This window comes from Lathamus discolor, chromosome 7 (assembly GCF_037157495.1).
Source record: "Lathamus discolor isolate bLatDis1 chromosome 7, bLatDis1.hap1, whole genome shotgun sequence".
In the NCBI taxonomy this organism is placed as follows: Eukaryota; Metazoa; Chordata; class Aves; order Psittaciformes; family Psittacidae; genus Lathamus; species Lathamus discolor.
Genome location: NC_088890.1, coordinates 5,950,010 through 5,970,335, shown reverse-complemented (window position 1 = coordinate 5,970,335; position 20,326 = coordinate 5,950,010). Strand labels below are relative to the sequence as shown.

General features: G+C 43.9%; 1 protein-coding gene across 1 annotated transcript in view; it reads left to right on the top strand.

The window, feature by feature from the left end:
* Window positions 1-20,326, top strand: part of STAB1 (stabilin 1) — a 58,930-nt gene that overhangs the window by 18,964 nt on the left and 19,640 nt on the right. Inside the window, exons 14-38 of the mRNA XM_065687168.1 lie at window positions 946-1,080; window positions 2,130-2,192; window positions 3,137-3,250; window positions 3,647-3,700; window positions 4,491-4,571; window positions 4,856-5,014; window positions 5,898-5,960; window positions 7,341-7,442; window positions 9,519-9,605; window positions 9,967-10,078; window positions 10,602-10,785; window positions 11,019-11,112; window positions 12,004-12,162; window positions 13,054-13,149; window positions 13,502-13,597; window positions 14,094-14,141; window positions 15,004-15,134; window positions 15,500-15,611; window positions 15,841-15,918; window positions 16,286-16,387; window positions 16,603-16,710; window positions 17,182-17,313; window positions 17,506-17,634; window positions 18,494-18,550; window positions 19,341-19,436. Coding sequence (XP_065543240.1) covers window positions 946-1,080; window positions 2,130-2,192; window positions 3,137-3,250; window positions 3,647-3,700; window positions 4,491-4,571; window positions 4,856-5,014; window positions 5,898-5,960; window positions 7,341-7,442; window positions 9,519-9,605; window positions 9,967-10,078; window positions 10,602-10,785; window positions 11,019-11,112; window positions 12,004-12,162; window positions 13,054-13,149; window positions 13,502-13,597; window positions 14,094-14,141; window positions 15,004-15,134; window positions 15,500-15,611; window positions 15,841-15,918; window positions 16,286-16,387; window positions 16,603-16,710; window positions 17,182-17,313; window positions 17,506-17,634; window positions 18,494-18,550; window positions 19,341-19,436 — 2,592 coding nt within the window. The remainder of the gene's footprint in view (window positions 1-945; window positions 1,081-2,129; window positions 2,193-3,136; window positions 3,251-3,646; window positions 3,701-4,490; window positions 4,572-4,855; window positions 5,015-5,897; window positions 5,961-7,340; window positions 7,443-9,518; window positions 9,606-9,966; window positions 10,079-10,601; window positions 10,786-11,018; window positions 11,113-12,003; window positions 12,163-13,053; window positions 13,150-13,501; window positions 13,598-14,093; window positions 14,142-15,003; window positions 15,135-15,499; window positions 15,612-15,840; window positions 15,919-16,285; window positions 16,388-16,602; window positions 16,711-17,181; window positions 17,314-17,505; window positions 17,635-18,493; window positions 18,551-19,340; window positions 19,437-20,326) is intronic.

The window sequence follows — 20,326 nt, the reverse complement described above, 5'->3', positions numbered from 1 at the left end:
GGTTATGGCTCCAGCACCAGGCTTATTTTGTAGGTTACCCTTGCCTTGGAGCACCCCCATACTCCCAGCTTCAGTGCATAGTTGTATACAGTATAGAAGGACCAGATATGTTCCTTATAATTCAGTGAGCCTGACTGGTTTGGCTTTGTTATAAAGACTCCTTGTTGGTATTGTGAGCCAATAAAAGCTGCAGTCAAAGCTGTAGTTCCAGGATTGCCTCCAAATTCTGTACTTCAGTGCCCAGGAGGCACTGTGCTTCTCTCTTTGTACTTGACAGACTGATGCAGGAGCTACTTGATAGTGCATCTTTTTGTGATCCAGAGCAGGGATCAAGCATCATTCACACTCAAACTCAATTCTAGAAATGATTGTCCCAGATTAGGTCTTTTTTCTTTAGTTAGACTTGAAAGCATCCCCCAGGATCAAAGTACTGCCAAAACTCAAGTACAAGTGGGATGTTTGTTTTACACAAGGCCACTCCTTAAATTTACTTTTTCCAGAGTAACTCCTAGAAGGATGCCAGAAAGGGACTCTTCATCAGGGACTGTAGTGATAGGACAAGGGGTGATGGGTTTACGCTTAAACAGGGGAACTTCAGGTTAGATACAAGGAAAAAGTTCTTTGCTATGATCATGGCGAGGCACTGGAATGGGTTGCCCAAGGAAGTGGTGAATGCTCCATCCCTGTCAGTGTTCAAGGCCAGGTTGGACAGAGCCCTGGGCTACACGGTCTAGTGTGAGGCATCCTTGCCCATGGCAGGGGGCTTGGAACTAGATAATCGTAAGGCCTTTGCTCACTTAAACCATTCTCATTCTGGTTGTGCCTTCACCTTGCTGACTCAAAGGCAGAGAGCACTGAAGGGAACAATGTTTTATGGATCTATTGTGATAAGACAAGTATACAACAAGAAAATAACCTTTTATTATTATCCATGTGTATGTCAAGTCGTTTCGATATCAAGACCTGCCGGGAGAATTGTACAATGTTTTGCGATCAAACTTACCAGCAGCCAATGGCATCATGCATATTGTGAACACCCTAAGGAAAAAACCCAGCACTGACAACCTCAGAAACCCACAGGTACACAGACATCCTTATTTCTTTTGTTTAATGGGATAGTAGAATAAACACTTAGAAAATAACCTGTTCTCACCATTAAACTTCCAAATCAGTGGTGCTTTTTTTAAAGGGAAAAGGCTATTTATTTTGTTTTCAGCTCTTAATCAGGCCCATTAGGTACTGTTATGTCAGTATAAGATTAAAAGTAGCTGATAGAACTATATTAGCCAGATACAGACCTTGCAGTGAAGCTTTTACAGTGGGTGAATAGTGAATTCTACTTTCATGAGGGACCTCTTCAGATGTTTCCTTCCCCTGTGATGTTGGCTTTGCAATAAAGGCAAACCAAAAAAGACTGATCACGTCAGTCATTTTTGGAATCAAATCCCTTTGTACCATTATTCTTTGGAACACTGTGCCTCTGCATGTTCTACGGGAAGCGCTTTCTGCCAAAACCCCATTCAGATTCCTGCAAATAAAGGTCAGACAAGTTTCTTTACAAGTTTTGATAATTGCAGGGAGGTTCCTCCTGTTACCTTTGTCTTCATGGGCAACATGGCAAAAAGGAAGGCATCTATTTCCTCTGCGCTTTCAGGAGTATGCACACGTATTTTCTCAGCATTGGTGCTCATTTGCAGGTGGCACAGTGAACTCTTGTCCTCAAAGCACAGGGAGATTTGAGATGAGAGAGCAGCTCCACTCCCTGCCAGCCCAGAACTGATTTGTATAGCACTGGGAGTACTGTATCTTTATTTTTATTGAGAGTAAGCATCTGCCTCTTCATTTAATTTAATGTGAAGATGGGAGTAGGAAAACATAAGGCTGCTCAAGTGCATGGTACCCTGGAAAATCTGGTTTGTTGTGCAGTGGAGGGAGTTTGTGCTGAACTTACTGCAGGCTCAGTCCGTGTAGATCAACTGGCCAACAGGGGAGTTAGAAGACTTTGAGGATGGTGGTCTTCCAGGGATCTTTATGTGCAAATCACAAGCATAAACTGGCCAAGGGCATTCCAGTATGTTCTCAGACCTTGCTTCAGTCCTGGCCATTTACCTCATTATATCTTCTTGCAGAAAACCATTGGTGAGATCCTTGCTTCAATGGAGATCTTCAGTAGATTTGAAACTATACTGGAGGTAAGCAAACTTGTGTCTGCTGCGAGGTGTGGCAATGCTGCTGCTGCAAAGCCTGCTGCTGGTTTTGTGGGAATTTGGAATAACTTTTAAATACACTTCAGCGGTTTAGCTTTTTTTCCAAATGCCTTTTTCTGTGACATGTCTTATTTTGTGTATTTTACATAAGCAAATGTAGTTGTCAAGATCAGCGTTTTCCCATCTATAGGGCATCTGGCACAGGCAGCAAGCATACATGCCTCTTTCCCATCTGCTTCCCCTTTTCTCCTTCCTCTCTATCCTGGAGAGTTTGTTTTCCAAAGCATGTTCAGTTCTTGACCACTGTCAGGACAAAGAGTGAAGGTTTCATGACTGCTCATGCCAAGCTAGATTGTAGCTACCTGGTTTTGAGGTATAGATCTCTAAATAAAAGCAGTCTCCAGGTTACAAACACTTGAGGCTGCTGCCCAGGATTTAGTTAATATTTTCACTAGGGGCAGACTGATTCTCTTTTTGCCTCCATCAGTTATCTGGGTCTTCTCTAGCACCGCTCACAACAATCTTGGCTTGCCTGTTTTCAGCTCTGTTACTGTTAGTTGTTTGCAAAATTCATTAATTGCAATAGTGATTATAGACTTGATTCTCCTTGTCTTCAGGAAAAATGATGCAGTTTTAGTCTCTGTGTATGTATGTGTGTTTAAAGCACGCAGGGAGCATTCACCCAGTATTCACTTGTTCGTATTGGCTTCATTCAAACCACTGGCTTCATTGTCCAAGCTATGTTTTTGTACCATTTATGTCTCTGTTATATTACATACCTCCCCTTGGTGTCCAGTTGCCTCTTATATACATTTGCTTTTCAACAGCTCTGCCTCTAGCAGGTTGCTTAGAGTTTCCTCTCCCTTCCTGATAGACTCCCTCACTAACTCTTGCTAGATCCATGATGAAATATTTTGCTGTTTTTGCAGAACTGTGGCCTGCCTTCAATACTGGATGGACCAGGCCCCTTTACTGTATTTGTACCCAGCAATGAAGGTGTGGATAAGCTGAGAGATGGAAGGCTCATTTATCTTTTCACAGAGGTGAGAGCTCGTAGTACTTTAAGACATCCTGAGCTAACAGTGTTGCACTAGGCTGTGCTGGAATGGCTTATACAGTGTTATCTGATCATTGCTGAAAGTTGTTCTTCCTGGAGATGGCTAACCAAGTCTGTTTCTGTAAGGCTTTGGATGAAAAGTGAATGCTGATGAAGCCTGCAATGAGAAATATTGTTAGCCAGATTGTTTTAATCTGATGTTTGGCTTGCCTTCTTCACTGTGGCTTTGGGTAGGGGAAAATGAAGGAACTTATTTGCCAAGTGAATTTACTGCTATAGTACATTTGCATTGTAGTCTTTGGTTAAAAGAAAATGTAGTTGCCTCCTCTTATTCCTGAGCGTTGAAGGGGTATCTAATTCTCATGTTCTCTTCTTCACTTAGGGCATAAATAAGCTCCAGGAACTTGTGAAACATCATATCTACACTTCAGCAGCGGTAAAGCAGACAGCTCTAATTCTAGATAACTGGGATCCTTTGGGCCAGCATGTTATCAACTGTGTGGTTTGGCATAGAGGTTGACTTGCCCTGGAAAAGCAGAGATGTGATTCAGGATCTGATAAGGCAAAATGATTACCATGAAAGTGGTTGCCAAATGGCACAGCTTGTGCTCTTCATCATGAAACTCTTGAGTTTCCTGGAAGTGATGGTGCTCGCTTCCCAAATCATTAATTTGAAAAAATTAATGAACTGTACAGTACCTGCAGTTTACATTTTTTCTGTTTTTAGAAAAAAGCTTATTTATTAAGTCAAGATATGTTCTCTCTTATGCTTCTGACTAAGCTTTCATTTTTTATTGAATATGTCCTGGAAAATCCCCTTATTAGTCTGCCCTTACTTGCAGGTGTATTAGTAAGTGACACTATCAGTGAGACGTGATTTCAGCTGTGCTGGACTGTTACTTTCACAAGGAATGAAAACCAAGGCTGCTGCCACCAATTGTTTGTGGTATCAAACAATTCACACAAAGTCCTGGGTTTCTCTTTGACCCATTGTTTGTGTTTAAGGTATTTAATGAAATATAAATCACAGAATAGTTAGGGTTGGAAAGGACCTTAAGATTATCTAGTTTTAACCCCCCCCACCGTGGGCAGGGACATCTCGCACTAAAAATTGAAGTCCCATTTAGAATGTTTTTTAAGTGGTAGGAATCATGGAAGGATTCAGTAAGCTGTACTGAAATAAACCTGCTTTTTCATGGTACTGTCACCTTGTGTTTTGATTTCAGGTGACTGTAGAGAAATTGATAATGATGCCACACATTGTTACTATGGCTAACCAGATAATTACTATCAACATCAGTGCAGATGTAAGTATGAATCAAAACCCTTTTGGGGAAACCCTCCTGTGCTAGGAGAAAGTTTTTATGTGGTTCTGAACAATGTGGTTTCAGCGCATCTCTGCTTCTTCCTCTGCTTCAAAAAAACTTAAATAAGGTCACTGAATTCTTATCCAACCTGTGACTACACTAAAAGGCTTGACTATTTGGTTATACTTGTTGATGTGTACCATCTGCATCCTGCACTGGCTTTATGTAGTTGATACAGTCTAAAGGGCTAAAATGAAGATAAATTGTTTGTGTTTCTGTGTCAGGGAAGAATTCTGATGGATGAATCAGGGATCCCCATAAATATGCGAGACATTGTGGCATCAAATGGCATTATTCATACCTTGGATGGCATCTTTATCCCGCCTTCAATAATTCCCATTTTGCCTCACAGATGCAATGAAGAGCAACATACAGTTGTGACGGTGAGTCAGCTTCTACTCTTCTCATACTAGTGGTTGCTAGGTTGCTACAGACCCCTCATTTGCCTGAAGGGACAAAAGCAGGATGTGTAAATTGCATTTGGGAAATATGTTCTCTCTAAGAGGTTCTCTGATGTGAACTTAGGCAGTATCAGCACTGTTAGTGTTTCTTCTACTAGCACTTAGGTACTGCTTTCCTGGCAAATATTCCTTCTAGGTTGTTGTTCTTTCCTTGACCCATCCTACCTTTGATTCAGAGTGTATTTACCTTTTTATAAGGCCTTATATGATCTTCTTCACATCATAGTTGATGACTCAGCTGACAGTGCTTTGTTCCCATTGCTGTCAGCATTTGTGTCCTGTAGTTTGGACAGGAAGCAGTCATTCAATAGCAGGAGCTATAAATGCTGTGCAATATTCTCATCTGAAAAGTTTTGTACACCTTATTTTAGGTGCTTGCTCCCTGGTTTGATCATTGGTAGGTTACTGAAGAAAGAAGATAAGGCTCTGAATAGGCAAGAGATACCTGATTTGGAGAGATACAGTTAATCCCTAGTAGCCAGAGGGTCCATGTAACTTGCTGATTTGGTGAGGCCTGCTGTGTGGATGCCAAAGGGGTTTCCCAGCATAGCTGTGTGTCTGATAGACACACAGAGTGCACCCATCTTGCAGTCAGGTGCAAGCATCTCCTTGAAACAAAGGAGTAGTCTTATTTAAGTGATAAACTTAGCCCATTTCAGAGTATTGAAACTCCCTCCTACAAATGTTTCTGATACATGTTATGATGTTTTTGATATATAATGGGAGCAGTAGCTCTGTAGCATTCTTGGCATGGGCAGTGAGTTCCTTTGAGAAGATGAATTTTCCCTTCTTATTTCCTTAACAGGGCTCTTGTGTGGATTGTGAGGCCCTCAACAACAGCATTTGCCCACCTGGCAGCAGAGAAATGGTAAGTATTTATGGTTATTTTGGTGATTTCTTTTCTGCATGATGATATACAAATGTACTGATAGACATTTTCTAACCCAAGCCTCTTTCTAATAGAGAGCAGGAAAGGCAAACAGTAGAGAGGCTTGTTGAAGAATATGTACTCCGCAGATATCCACAGCTCTCATCCTAGACTGTTACCCACTAAGTGCTCTCTGCTATTTCTTATTCTGAAGTCTGTCTGTTCAATCAATGGAGAGAGTGGTGAGACAGCTCAGGCTAAATGAAATTGTAGACTTGCAGCTTTTAGCACTTCTGTTCTGCCTCAGGCAGAGCTTTCCTGCTCACCTGCCAAGTCTCCAGCTCCTCTAAAACTGCTAGGACCCAGCCTGATTACACTAGTACCATCCAGTACTACCACTGCCTAAATCACAGCCAGAGAACCACAACAAGCTTTCTGCACTGCAGAGGGGGAGAAGCAATTTGTTCTTGGCCTGTGCTCCCTGTTGATTCAGAGGTGAGCAGAACTAACTGAAGGAGGTGTAAGGAAGAGGAGGTTATGTGCTGGTGTTTGAATTATCCCATGCTGAGCTTAGCAGAACAGCAAGTTCCAGGAAATCCCTATGTGAAGGCCAGGCCCAAGATGTTTTTTTCTAAAAGCCAGAGAGGTGCTCACCACTGTTAACTGTTGGGTGTCTTCTGAGAGATCTGACTTTCAGGAGAGCTTATTGATACGTTTGCAGTGTAAATGTCTTAAGTAGAGCTCTGCTAAATCACCACTCTTTCATATTCCTCTCTGATTGAGGCAGGTGAAGCCAGAATCATCTGGGGCCTAATTCTGCCTGTGTCTTAACTCTGTGACAGGTCACTAAGCATTGTTCCAAAGTTATGTGCAGTCCTTACCACTCTCTGTCACTCTCTCTGTCTCACCTGCTTCCCTGTCAGTCTCACCTCCCTCCTCTTTCCTCCCCTCTCTTACTCTCTCGTTCTCTCAGACTGCTACTCTGCTCCATGCTCTTCCTCCCTCCTTCCTTTCCTTTCCCCTTGTCTTTTCTCCCCTCTTTCTTACCCTCTCTTTCTCCCTCTGCCCTTTTCTCCCTCTTGTCTCCTCTCCCTCCCATCCTCCACTTCTATCCCTCCTCTCACTCTCTCCGTTATTGTAGAATTATAGACACTACTAGTAGAATGAAAGGGCAGCACCTTGGCTCAGACTCAGGAACTCCTGGGAGCAAGAGGAAGTTGCCATGTGCCTTCTTCCATGATAGGCATGCCATGACGGTATCTTGTTCACCGTGACTCCTCTGTGAACTTCCTCAGCTCAAGAGATAGGCATAGTTGCTCCCTGCAGCAAAAAGAGCAAAGTGGAAGGTTACAGTGCTGATGACTTGTTTTGTTTGTATAGGAACCAACGCTTTCCCCAAAAGAATGTGTCTACATCCACGATCCACAAGGTCTGAATGTCCTGAAGAAGGGGTGTGCCAGGTACTGCAATCAAACCGTCATGGTGAGTGTGATGGAAGGCCACATTCCCTTTGAAAGAAGCTCAGCTTTGCTATTCCTGTTCATCAAGAAGAGCTCTGACTCCTTGAGCTGAGAGAGGGCTGGATGGGAGCAAAAGGAAAGCTGTCCCACACAAAGGGCTGTCCCCGGAACCATCAAGTGAACTGGCTACCTCCTTTTTCTCTGGCAAACAGAGAACACAGGGCACTAACCTGCTGCAGGTGTTGAAAGCAGCTCAGTTAAACTTGAGTGTGATAAATAAATAAAATAAAGCATACCAGCTGTGGCCAGCCAAGCTGGAGGAAGTTGTGAGACAAATGGTGCAGTGTCAGCTGTGGCACGTTGTCCTGAGTTCAGCTGTAACAGTTATTTTATTCCTTCTTAGTAGCTGGTGCAGTGCTGTGTTTTCGACTTTAGCCTGAGAACAGTGCTGAAAACACTATATGGATGGTTTTAGTTGATCAGATGGCCTGGCATATCAGTCCCACAGGAGTATAAAGGTCTAGTAGATACCAGTGCACAGTGTACCCTGATACCATCAAGATATCAAGGAGTGTAACCCATTTGTATTTCTGGAGTTGACAGAAGGAGTTGACTTTACGGGAGGCTGAAATCAGCCTAGCTGGGTAGGAGTGGCAAAAGCACCCCATTGTGACTGGTCCAGAGGCTCCTTGGCATAGACTACCTCAGGAGAGGGTACTTCAAAGACCCAAAACGGTACCGATGGGCTTTTGGTATTGCTGCTTTGGAGACAGAGAAAATTGAGCAGCTGTCCACCTTGCCTGGTCTCTCAGAGGATCCTTCTGTTGTGGGGTTGCTGAAGGTTGAAGAACAAGTGCTAGTCGTGACCACAGCAGTGCACTGGTGGCAATATCGCACCAACTGAGACTCTCTGATTCCCATCCATAAGGTGATCCATAGACTGGAGAGCCAAGGAGTGATCAGCAGGACCCGCTCGCCGTTTAATGGCTCCAGTGCAAAAGTCTAACGGAGAGTGGAGTAAAAGTAGACTTATCCTGACCTGAAAGAAGTCACACCACCACTGAGTGCTGCCATACCGGACATGTTAGAACTTGACTAGGAACTGGAGTCAAAGGCAGCCAAGTGGTATGCCACAGTTGATACTGCCAGTGCATTTTTCTCAGTCCCTTTGGGAGTAGAGTGCAGGCCACAGTTCGCTTTTAATTGGAGGGGTGTCCCATACACTTCGCATCAGCCGCCCCAGGGGTGGAAACACAGCCATCCACAGGGGTGGAAGCCATCTTCCATGGACTGATCCAGACTGCACTGGAACAGGGGCAAGCTCCAGAACACCTGCAGTACATTGATGACATTATATGCGGGGTGATACAGAGGAAGATGTTTTTGAGAAAGGGAGGAAAATAATCCAAATCCTTCTGAAGGCTGGTTTTGCCATAAAATGGAATCTTAAACCACAACACACGTTTTCACTGAGAGTGCTCTGGTTTTAGCATTTCTCCCAAAGGAAGCTGAGCACAAGGAAAGTGTTGTAAGCAGTGAAGTGATTGCATCCTGTTTATGAAACATTGTCAAATGGCTTGGGAAGGTCTCTCTTTGCAAGTTTATGGACCTCGTGTTTGTCTGCAGCTCCTGAGCTCTCATAGTGCCAACTATATGGAATGATTTGTGGGGATCTCATTATATACTGCTGATTGTTTGTCTTGTGATTTTTCTTCCATTGGCCAGTCATGGCAAGGCCTGCAATCCAAGACTGCTACATCACTACAAAGGAATGCAGCAAGGATAAAATAAGAATGAGTGGGCCAGTACCATTAAAGAAATAAAAACTGGTAGAAAACATAGACTCTATTTGTTCAAGTCAGAGAAAGTGCAGAAAGTAGTGATTTATTCTGAGAAGAATCAGCTTTGAGCAGAGAGAGGGGTATTGTTGAAAAGTAATTGTAAATGCAGGAGCTCTTATAACACAGATGCCAAATGAGATGGTCCATTTCAGTCCCTGGCAGAGAGGACTAGGATTTCAGAATTATAAGGGGTAGGATGACTCCAGGCAATTCTTGTGAAGTCATGTTATACCTTACCAATTTTGCTTTTATTTCAGAAACCTGGATGCTGCAAAGGATTCTTTGGTCCAGACTGCATGCCATGCCCAGGAGGATTTTCCAGTCCATGCTATGGCCGGGGAAGTGTATGTATGAAAGATCCTGCTATGTTGCAATGAGCAGTTGAGACAGTGTGGTTAAAGATTATAGTTGTAGATAAGTACAATTCAGCATTTGTGTGCCAGGGCTAGGCCCACAGTGGTAGCAGCAGAAGATCCAGGGAGAATGGCACATGATCAGTGGGTTTTCTGTCTCAAACTCTAATATAAATTATGTCATGGTTATTGGAGACAGCTCTGGCTATGTGTTATTTTGCATTACTACCACCATTCCTCAAAGTCCTGTATTTTACTGCAAGTATGGAAGTGCTTTTGATATCAACACCTTGGCTTTGCCTGAGTTGTCTGAGTTTCAATCACTTTTGTTTCCTTGTTGGTTTCCTTCCAGTGCAGTGATGGCATACAAGGGAATGGCAACTGTCAGTGCTTTGAAGGTTTCAAAGGAATAGCCTGCCACATCTGTTCAAACCCAAACAAACATGGCGAGAACTGTGATGAAGGTTGGTAATGCTGATAAGAGAGAATAGAGGAAAATGTAAGGCAAGGAATATAGTGCAGAGTCGTGTATCCTGGATTCCCTTCTGGCAAGACCAGCATCACAGAATGAGTGTTGGAAGTGTCATCATGGGTGTCTCTTCAAACAACAGTAGAGAAAACATGGCTGATATGACAGTGGTGATTGGGGTCTTGGAGACATCAGCCAAATTTAGGTTTGGGACTTTGCTTTTAGATCTCTCCTGCTAGGAAAGAAAAGACAGTTGACAATGACCTTCAGTTTGATAGCCTAAATTTGATCCTGTCCTTACAGCCTATAGAAAACATGGACCCAGGCAGAACATCCCTAGCCAAGTTTTGAGTTATGATGGATGTCTCTCAGCAGACATCTATTTGTCAAAAACAAACGGGATGACCGTTTGTTGTCACAAGAGGTTGTGAAGCAAAGTTGAGTATCTACGAAACTCAGCCACTGTGGTGATTCTGGACTTTTTGTAGTTACTGATCTTCATTCCGCATACTTGACAGATTGTGGCTGTGTCCATGGTGTCTGTGACAACAGGCCTGGCAGCGGTGGTGTGTGTCAGTCCTGGTCCTGTAAGGAAGGCTATACTGGGAAATTCTGTGACAAGACATCCAAGAACTGTGGCCCAAGTGGTGTTTCCCAGTACTGCCACCAGAATGCTGTCTGCAGCCTCAATGACACAGCAAGGTCAGTCTTTTTGGCATGCACATTCAGGTGTGATTTTCATTGTACAGCTGTGAGGCTGCCAGCTCTCTAGTTGTATATGTATGTCTGCTTACTTGTTTGAGTAATGCAGCCAACCTGCTAGAAATCAAAGGCAGGTTTTTGCTTTCTTGAGAGTCTCAAACTGCCTTTTTGCTTTTTGCTGGCTTTTAGAAGGGCTGCTCTATCTGTGTCCCTTTTGTGCTTATACTTTCAAGGTGCATCTGCATGGATGGGTATGAAGGTGATGGGTTTTCCTGCCAGCCCATTGACTTGTGCAGTCAGCCAGAAAAAGGAGGCTGTTCACAGAATGTAAGTGGGGTTGGACTATCAAAGCATGAAGCAACAGCTCCTATCAGTCAGAGCAGGAATCAGGACTCCTGGGACTGTTAGAGATTTTGTGTGCTAACTTTCACTGTCTGTAAGATGAGGTGGAACAAAAGATACCTTGACACAGCCGTCATAAGGATGTCAGTCATTTCGATTGGTGCCAAAATGCAATACTCGGTGAGAGTTTGACTGGTTTGCACCACATATTTTGGCGGGTACAAAGATTAGCTGTACAGATAATTTGTGGTTTGTACTTATCCTCCCTTCAAGCTCTTCAAATGTGTGTTATTTTTATTGTTGCTCTGTTCAGGCTGTAACTTAACTGTGAGCTCCAAGTTATATTTCTAGTAACCATCAACACTACATCATTATCCTTAGTAAAAATTGTGGTGCTTTTTGATGATAATGACTGCCAAGTGGTCAGGTGTCTCAGTGAGAGAAACACACTTCCATGTGTAAGGAAATAGGATGGCACTGGGTTCAAATTAGGTCTTTCCAGGGAGATATCTCCCCTCCATCATGGATTTCATCCTGCATGTACAAGCAAGCGATGGTGCTCCTCCTCTTTAGGGAGTGTCCATGTAATTTATGTAATGGAAGAGCTTTAGAGGATGGTAAGGAATGCCCTGGATGTTCTGAGCCGCCCTAGACACAAGTGTCTACCTCTGTGAAAACAAAGAATGTTTCCAGAATGACTTTATTATGAAATTGCCTATGACTTTTTTGGAGAAGATGCTTCCACCTCCCAGTGCTGGAATCAGAGTTGGTCATTCAAAAATTCTCCATAGTCTGATGGAGATTTGTTGCTGTGTTTGCACTGCACTGTCTTCCTTCTTGCTGAGTGTAATTCTTTTTCTCTCTCTTCTCCTGGAGGCCCTGTGCACCAGTACAGGCCCTGGCACTGCCACTTGCCAGTGCAACACAGGCTGGACTGGGGACGGCAAGGCCTGTGTAGCTATAAACAACTGCATGCTGGAGAGCAGAGGCAATTGCCACATCAATGCTGACTGCGTTTATATCGGCCCTGGCCAGGTATGAGCAATGCTAAGCAGTCTGATGAGGGACTTAACATTTCCTAAGCTGCTCCGAGATAGACTTAGATTACCAGAGGTATAAATTGGGCTGATCAGCAGCAAAGCCTGCTTGTCTGCTGCCAGAATCCCTGGGTGAAGCTAAAACCATACAGTGTGCTTGCGTGTGGTGAGATGCACTGATGTGTTTGAGGCTACTGCTCTACTCTGAAACTTTTATGCAGCAAAGGGAGGAGACTATGCTCCATAATATGGCTCGGTGTAAGGCATCAGTTGCTGTGTTCCCGTTATTCCCAGATCACAGCATTGTCTCTAGGTGATGCTAAAAGATACTGAAAAGCATCTGAATACTGTTCAGATAGTCCATGGAGGGAGCTGGTCCAGGAATTGGATGTCTTGAGATAGGAGAGGTGGCTTCTCAGGGTGCTGCTTCTCAAGGTGCTTCTCCCCACTGAGCAAAGGGAGCATTGGACAATGTGCTGAGAAAAGGTGCCAAATCTTCAGCAGATTTTAGTGAAGTGATATGTGCAAGTGGTCTCCTAGCTGTCTTGAAAGTTGAGAGCTTTGGGATTAGCCCCTCTTCCTGCCATTCAAAAACCTGGGTCATTTTCTGAAAGGCTGGAAATAAAGATGGAAACTATTATCCTTAAGTCACCCTGCAACAGCCAAGCAGTGCAAGAGATCAATGCATTTGAATAACCAGGCAGTGTGTGCTGTGATAGAGAATGATGCTATGCTAAGGAAGTACCTGTGGATTGCCAGGTCTTTAGGGACCAGGAAGAAAACTTTGGAAAATAAATTAGGACTAGGTTTTGGTACCTTAGACCTTTTTTGGGTAGCAAATGAGGATGCTCTGGTATGTCTCTAAAAGGGAAATGTCTCTTTCTTACAGAGCAAGTGTGTCTGCAAGAGAGGTTATGCTGGCGATGGCCACAACTGCGATGCAATCAACCCATGTCTTATGGACAATGGTGGCTGCCATGACTTGGTGAGTAGCTAAAGAGCTGTCCAAGGCTGGCATGAGAGTGGAGGTTCCTGTGCTCCCTGACAGAGTTTTTGCAGCCATGGCATCAAGAGAGTTGCAAGATTTTATGTTATGTCATCTTACTGGCAAGCTGAGGTTTTATAAAGTTTTTTGTGAGTTCACACAACCAAAGCTATCACCTAGGCTTAGCTGCATGAGGTATAAATTCAGTGCCATCATGAAGGCAACAGGAGAAAGGTGCTTATTTGTGCTTCTCTAGCCAATGCCATGGAAGGTCAGAATTCAGTTCCTAGATAGGTGTAACACTGCATGATACATGTTTGCTCTCTAATTTTTCCTTTCCTTGTATTTGCAGGCTATGTGTGTACCTCTTGGTGGAGGAGAGAGATCCTGCACTTGCCCTGAAGGCTATGTTGGGGATGGCATGACATGCTATGGAGACATTCTGAAAGTGAGTGAAAAGCAAATGTCTGAGGTCTTCTTGAGGTTGAAGAGAAATGGCTCTGCTCTCGCTTTCCTTTCGTCTGTTACCTGAGTTGACTCCTTCTTCCGGTATTAGCCTGACAGCACAAGTGTGTCCCAGGGCTACAGGGACAGAACTGATGCAAGGCCATTTATTGACAGTGAAATTGTTGTCAGTAATTTCTAAGTTGCTTCACCCCGGTCTGTCCTGTGCATTAAGTCTTCTTTTCCTTGTCATTTGGAAGTCAGGTCAAGGCTGCTATGCCCATTTTCCGTCATTAGAAATATCAAAGGTCATTGAGGATTCAGTCCCTGTCCCTGGTAAACATGAGCAATTGCAGGTTGTAATGGTTGTGAAGTGTGAGGAAAAGTCATTATTGCCCAATTTAGTATTGCAGAGGGCTCCTTTCCCCAACCCTGGCTCTCCCAGACCCACAACCTCAGCACTCAGCAGGGGTAACCTTTGTGTTGTTTCTATTTGGAAGGAGCTGGCCAGGAATTCCCACTTCACAGGCTTTTACGACTGGGTTAAGGTAAGAACAGCCATGGGATGCTTGCATGGGTAAGTTCTGTAGAAGTGAAGTCTCTATGAACACCGCTGTTAGAGGAAGAGAAACTCCATGTATTTTTTTCATTAGAGAGAAACAGAACAACAGCAAAGGAGAAATCATTACATAACAGGCTCTGGAGTTTATGAGAGAGTGTGGATTCTTAGTGTTTTGGGGGCTGTTTTTCTAGCACAGGAGGAATCTGGGGCTGTGTTACACTTAATTTTCAGGGTTGTATCATCTGTAACTCCTGGCCATCATAAAATATCACAGAAGGGAAAGAAAAAGGGGTAGCATTATAATAGCTATTTTTCAGAAGAACATGATTTGAGAAGTTAGACTCTGTGTTAGTTCCTTTCTTGTTGCAGCTTCCCTGTTTCTGGTGTGGCAATAGCAGAGGCACTCTGCAGATGGCAGCAAGTCTGTGGAAGTGTGCTATGATGTGCAGTACCTAATTGAGCTTTAGTTTACCTGTCCTGCTGCATACATTGCTTTTGCTAGGAATAATCTTGTTCCTTCCCCAAAAACTGATGTTGAGGGTTCAGAAAGGATTTATGATATGACTGAATAGGTTTGAAGATTAATTGAAGTACAAAAAGGGCTTAAAGCAGGAGGTTTTCCCTTGACAAACAGATGTCAACTGTTATAGCTAAGCCATATGTGGCATTCATTGACTGCCAGCAGTGCTTACCTGCCATGCCCAGGAGAGCCTGCCGTGCTGCTGAGCATATGCTGTCTTTCTGCACATCCCTTTCATGCAAGAGCAGGATGGCTGTTGGTTATATTTTGTGGATTGGATGTGGCAGTGGCATGTCTTATTTGTTCATTTTTGTGCTTTGGACAACAGAAATCTCTCTTCAGCATCCCAGCAGGAACCAATGTCACTGTCCTGGTGCCATCGGAGGCAGCTATCAAAAACTTGAGCAAGACCGAGCAAGAATTCTGGTTGGCCCCCTCCATGCTGCCATTTTTAGTCAGGTACGAGGCGATTCCTGCCTTTGCTTTACTATGCCAAACAAAGCCATGAACTGGATTTCTGCTTCTATAAGACCAATAAAGGGTTATCTTGACATAACTATAGACGCAGGATTAAATATCTAGCAGGCAAAGAATTTAGTAGGCATTAAAATGTATCAGACCACAGGGAATGGGAAGTGGGTTTATTTTTCATTTGTTTGCAGAGAGAGATCTTCCCTGTCATGTAATGTGTAATTCCTTCCATCATTCTCTCTACATGCTTAACTACTTCATGTGAGACATGAAAATTGGGCAGTATAGTCTTATCTCCCTGTTATTACTAGTAGTGTCCTAATCTTTTCTTTGCCTGCCTTTTTTCCCTTCAGATCCCACTTTCTTGAAGGTGTCTTCACTGATGAAAAGCTCAGAAAGTATGACAGGCTGGAATTACCTACCCTCAACCCACAGACCAGATGGCAGATAAACACCAGGAGCGGCGTAAGGGCTTCTCTTACAGAACTCTCATATACCAATATTGAATTAAACTGTTTAAGAGCTTCTGTATCCAGTGGGGAGCCTGGATGGGACACTGATTCCCTGAAACAAGGACATCTTCCAAAAATTGTGCCCAGATCAATCATGTGCAACCTTGAATGAACAATATTTTTGTTTTGTACTTGATTGGCAATTCCTAATCCTTTTGCTTCTCTCTCTGATACCTTTGCAGGTGTTAACAGTTGAGAATGCAAGTATAGTCATCAGTGACATCCCTGCCAGCAACGGCATTATTCATGTCCTCAGTAAGGTATGGTGGTACCTGTGGTACTGGGAGATGCTGCAGTTGTAGCAGCAGATTTGTATTGCAGCATCTGTGTCAGGGCCAAGGAGGAACACGTCTGGACACTTAGGAAGAAATAATAGTGGCAAAAGTATATTTGGTTATCACAGGGACCTGACGGATGTTTCCTGTGCAGCAGTTTAATGTTTAAAATATTTGTCTCGAGGACAAACAGGAGGGGAGCTCCTTTTCCCTTGGCTGACAGAAGAGTTATGGCTATTGTGTAAAATGAGGTCTTTGCTAATTGCCTTTCTTGCAAGCAGGGCAGGAGTCTAGTGTGATTTCCTCCAGAGCCCCTTGCCCAACCTTGCTTGTGAACTCACTTTTGCCACAGGTTTTGTTGCCACCTTCAGGAGATATCCCACCGAGTCCTCCAGGTCTGCAGGAGCAGCTTGAGACAGTTGCCTCATTCAGCACATTCAAGGAGTTGCTACAGGTAAGCAGCTGAGGTGAGAACTGTTGTTGTTGTCAGAGTGGTCTCTTGAGCAAATACCCATCTTACCCCATACTGGTGGACCAAAATTTGGACTGCCTGGGGAGAAAAGCAAGACCACCCATTTCCTACTATTCATGAAGGATCTTGTAGGAAAGCTCTTGGTTTTTAGTGAGTACAAGCATAATTGCTAATGTTACTGTTTGAACGTTTTTTAGGAATACCAGCTCATTGGAAAAATCGAATCCTCTGAAAAATACACAGTTTTTGTTCCTGGAAATAATTCCATTGAGGAGTACTGCCATGCTGCCAATGTGACACATCTGGTAAGCTCACTGCTTGCTTGCAGCTTGAATACGTGTTGCGCTAAGTGCAGGGATGTGTGCACTGTCAGATCATAAATGTGAGTTCAGTGGACTCGAACATCGAGAGGAGAAGCATAACTGATGCTAAAAGCTGGGAGAAATGTGACAGAGAGGAATGAGAGAGTTTCCTGGGGTGTTGCAATGGGATCTGTAAAGAATATTTGGACTCCAAATGCAAAATTCTGAGTACATTTGTATGTGGATAGATGGAATAACATGTTCCCCTTCCTGCCTGGCTGTGGTGTATCTGTGGCAATTTTCAATTTATAGCTTCATCCAGTAACAGAGTCGTCAGGTGTGATCAGTCATTTGTGATAAGGAGTTACAAGGCTCTGTTAGCCATTACAGATGCTTAGGAACTCTTCTTATGCCACTGAATTGTAATCTAGGAAATAAAGAGTCCTAACATTTGGGGTTTTTTTGTGGATTTAGGATAACGAGACGGTACAGTACCACATTGTACTGGGAGAGAAGCTCTTGCCCACAGACTTGAGAAGTGGAATTCATAAGAACAGCATGTTAGGGCTCTCCTACTGGCTAATGTTTTATCAAAACAACACCCAGGTAAGGAAGGAAGACTGTTCTGCCTTTTGAAGATCTGGCTTGACCTATCACTTTCTAAGGCTGATGGCTGGGTACACCCATTTCTGTTCTTCACACCCTTACAAGTTTACCTAGTGTGACTGACAGCTGTTAAGCAATCTGTGCAAAAGGAATTGAAAGTTATTGTCTCAGTTTTTTTCTTCTGCTTTACAGAAGTTCGTCAATAATATTCCTTTGGATGGAAAATTTCTTGAGACAAAGAATGGCGTGCTGATTGGGGTTTCTCAGGTCCTCCAGATACAGAAGAATCGCTGCACTGTCAATACCACCACCATACAAAAGGTAATAGTGATTACCAAGGAGCTGACTACCACTTCTCAGGGTTTCTCCACCTGTTGACTGGTGAATAGCAGAAAACCTACTTTGTCTTTTCCACATGGATGAGACAATAGTTTGTGGACTGACCCCAGATGAACCTTATAAAATGGGGCTTCAAGGAGACTTAGCACCCTCCCAGCCTCAGATTCTGTACTTTCAATGCAGCAGATCTGCAGCTCTTATGCAGATTATGCTCACTTCACTTGCTGAGACTCTCTCACAGCACCAGCCATGGGGCAGGCTGGTGCAGGGATGGCCAGATACTCAGCCGTGGAAGCAGAATCCAACCCAATTCTTGCATGGCATGACCACAGGCTCCCTTAGGAAATACTTTGGTATGCCTGGGAGTCATGGCCAAAGCCCAGCCTGCATGTATCTTGTGGCTCTTGGCCATCTGAAGATTGCAGGGTCAGACTGAGGTATGCCTGCCCTATTACAGGTCAGAAAAAAAGCATTTGCAGCCTTGTGTGAAGGAACTCCAGGCCTGCAGAAAGCCCTGCTCTAGCTCAGAGACTCGGGAAAGGTTTACATGTAATCTCTTCTGGTTTGTTTTGTGGTACAGTCTCTGGAGTGCAGAAATAAGATGTTGCATACACCACTGGAGTGAAGGAATAAGACCTTGTGTGAAGCCCTTGATAGCCACCTGAGGGTCATGCATCATGATTTTAGTTCTTCTGGTATTTTGAGCCACAGAGATAAATACATCTTTGTCTTTGTCCCAGCCAGCAGCCTTGTACAGCACCATTTGTAATTCAAGATTAGTGTCTTGGTGTGATGTGGGTAGAGGGCACACATGTGACTTGTCCTGTTTTCTGTGCCCTAGTCAAGATGCAGCAAGTGTGAGAAGGGGATCAAGTGTCCTTCGGGATCAGTTCTTGTGGTGAGTCTTTGATTTATGTGACATCTCACAGACTGCAGATAGTGTTTTGATGTACTTCTGTTGTTCTATGGGTGTCATCTTGATACCTGAAAAAATGTGCCTTTGAGTCTTCTGTGGCTCATTTGGTAGCAAGGTTTGTAAGAGAAAGTAGAATCCAAGGGAGGCTTACACAGGAAAAAGACAAGCATGAACCATAAGGCTCCTTACAGGGCTTGCACCAGGCTTTGCCTGAATTTTAGGAGCCTTTTAGAGCATGCAGTGTGGGGAGTTTCTCCTCTTAATAGGGAAGAAGAGTCTTTTTTTCATCTTTTATGACATTACATCAAATAAAGCCATTTTAGGGGTGCCAATAGCAATTTCCCATTCTGGACGATTGATTTGTTCACACATATGGGCTGGTTGTGCCTGCAGCTTGCATGTGAATGATAAACATTTCCAGAGAGGAAGAATATTTAATCTCTGAGCAGGCTATGAATTGCCAGCAGCCATATCTGGTTTCTTAGGCTTCATTATGCCAAAAATGTTCTGATTACTTTTTCTAAGTGTTCATACTGACATGTATACCATGGATTTAGCAGGTAACAAAACAGACACTGTGTGGTGACCTTATATCTAGAGATGCTTCATTGGTCTCAGCTCTGGATAGTCCAAATTTCTACGGCTGTTACTGGAAAAGAGAAAGCATTTTTCCTCTGTTAGGCAAGAACACTGCCATATGCACCAAAATGTACAATGTTTATCCAGTCTTTGAAGTACCTTTTGTCTGTATCTCTGTTGATTATATCTGCAGGAATTGCCAGGAAGCAAGAACCTCGCTCGCTGTGAATTACGCTCTGGGGATGCAGGAATACTTGGCTGCCATTTCACCTGTGCAAAAGTTTCTCTAGTAAGAAAAACATTTGCCTCAGATTCATTTTGACAAAGCAAGACGGGTATTAGAAATGCAGCTATGGAAATACCTTCTTTGAAGGAGTAACATTCCACTGACTGAGTGGAGAAACTTCAAGGCCAGGTTGGACAGGGCCTTGGGTGATATGGTTTAGTGGGAAGTGTCCCTGCCCACAGCAGAGGGGTTGGAACTAGATGATCTTAAGGTGCTTTCCAACCCTAACTATTCTATGATTCTATGAAGTACACATAACCCAGCAACCAGGCACCATTCTGTGACCATCTGCACAGGTCAAGGGCACTCATTCTGCCCAGTCCTCAAGGCAGAATAGTGTGGTACTCATCTGAAAGCAAAGGCTGCAGCTCCGGCTAGGGGTCTGCCCCATCTACCCTGGCCAATGACTCCAGTCAGACAGAGCTGCTGAATGGAAAGTTGTCATGGTTTAAACCTTTCTCATGGAGCAGGGAGAGGAAGCAGACCTGCCTGGAAAAGGTGTGCCTAGGTGGAGGACATCCTGCAGAAGGACGTCCTGAGTTGCAGGAGGTGGGTTTCATAACATCAGAGAGGTTAAGAAGGAATTAGATAGCTGGTTCCAAGTGCAGTCTGCAGTGGATCCACAACCAAACAGCAGAAAAATCTCCCACCAGCACACACAGAAGGGGGGGGTGGGGGTGGAATAATGCAGAAGGATGGAAGCTTGCAATGGCAAGCACCTGCAGGAGGAAGAGACTTCCCTCAGTATGTGGCTGTAGGGATGGCTGCCACACCAGGGTGAGGACCTATGTCCCCAAGAGCTTCACAGCAAGGCTCCCAGGGTCCTGGGGAAACTGGCTGGTGAAGTGGGTAAGCCACTGTTCATCCTATTTGAGAAGTCATGGCAGCCCAGT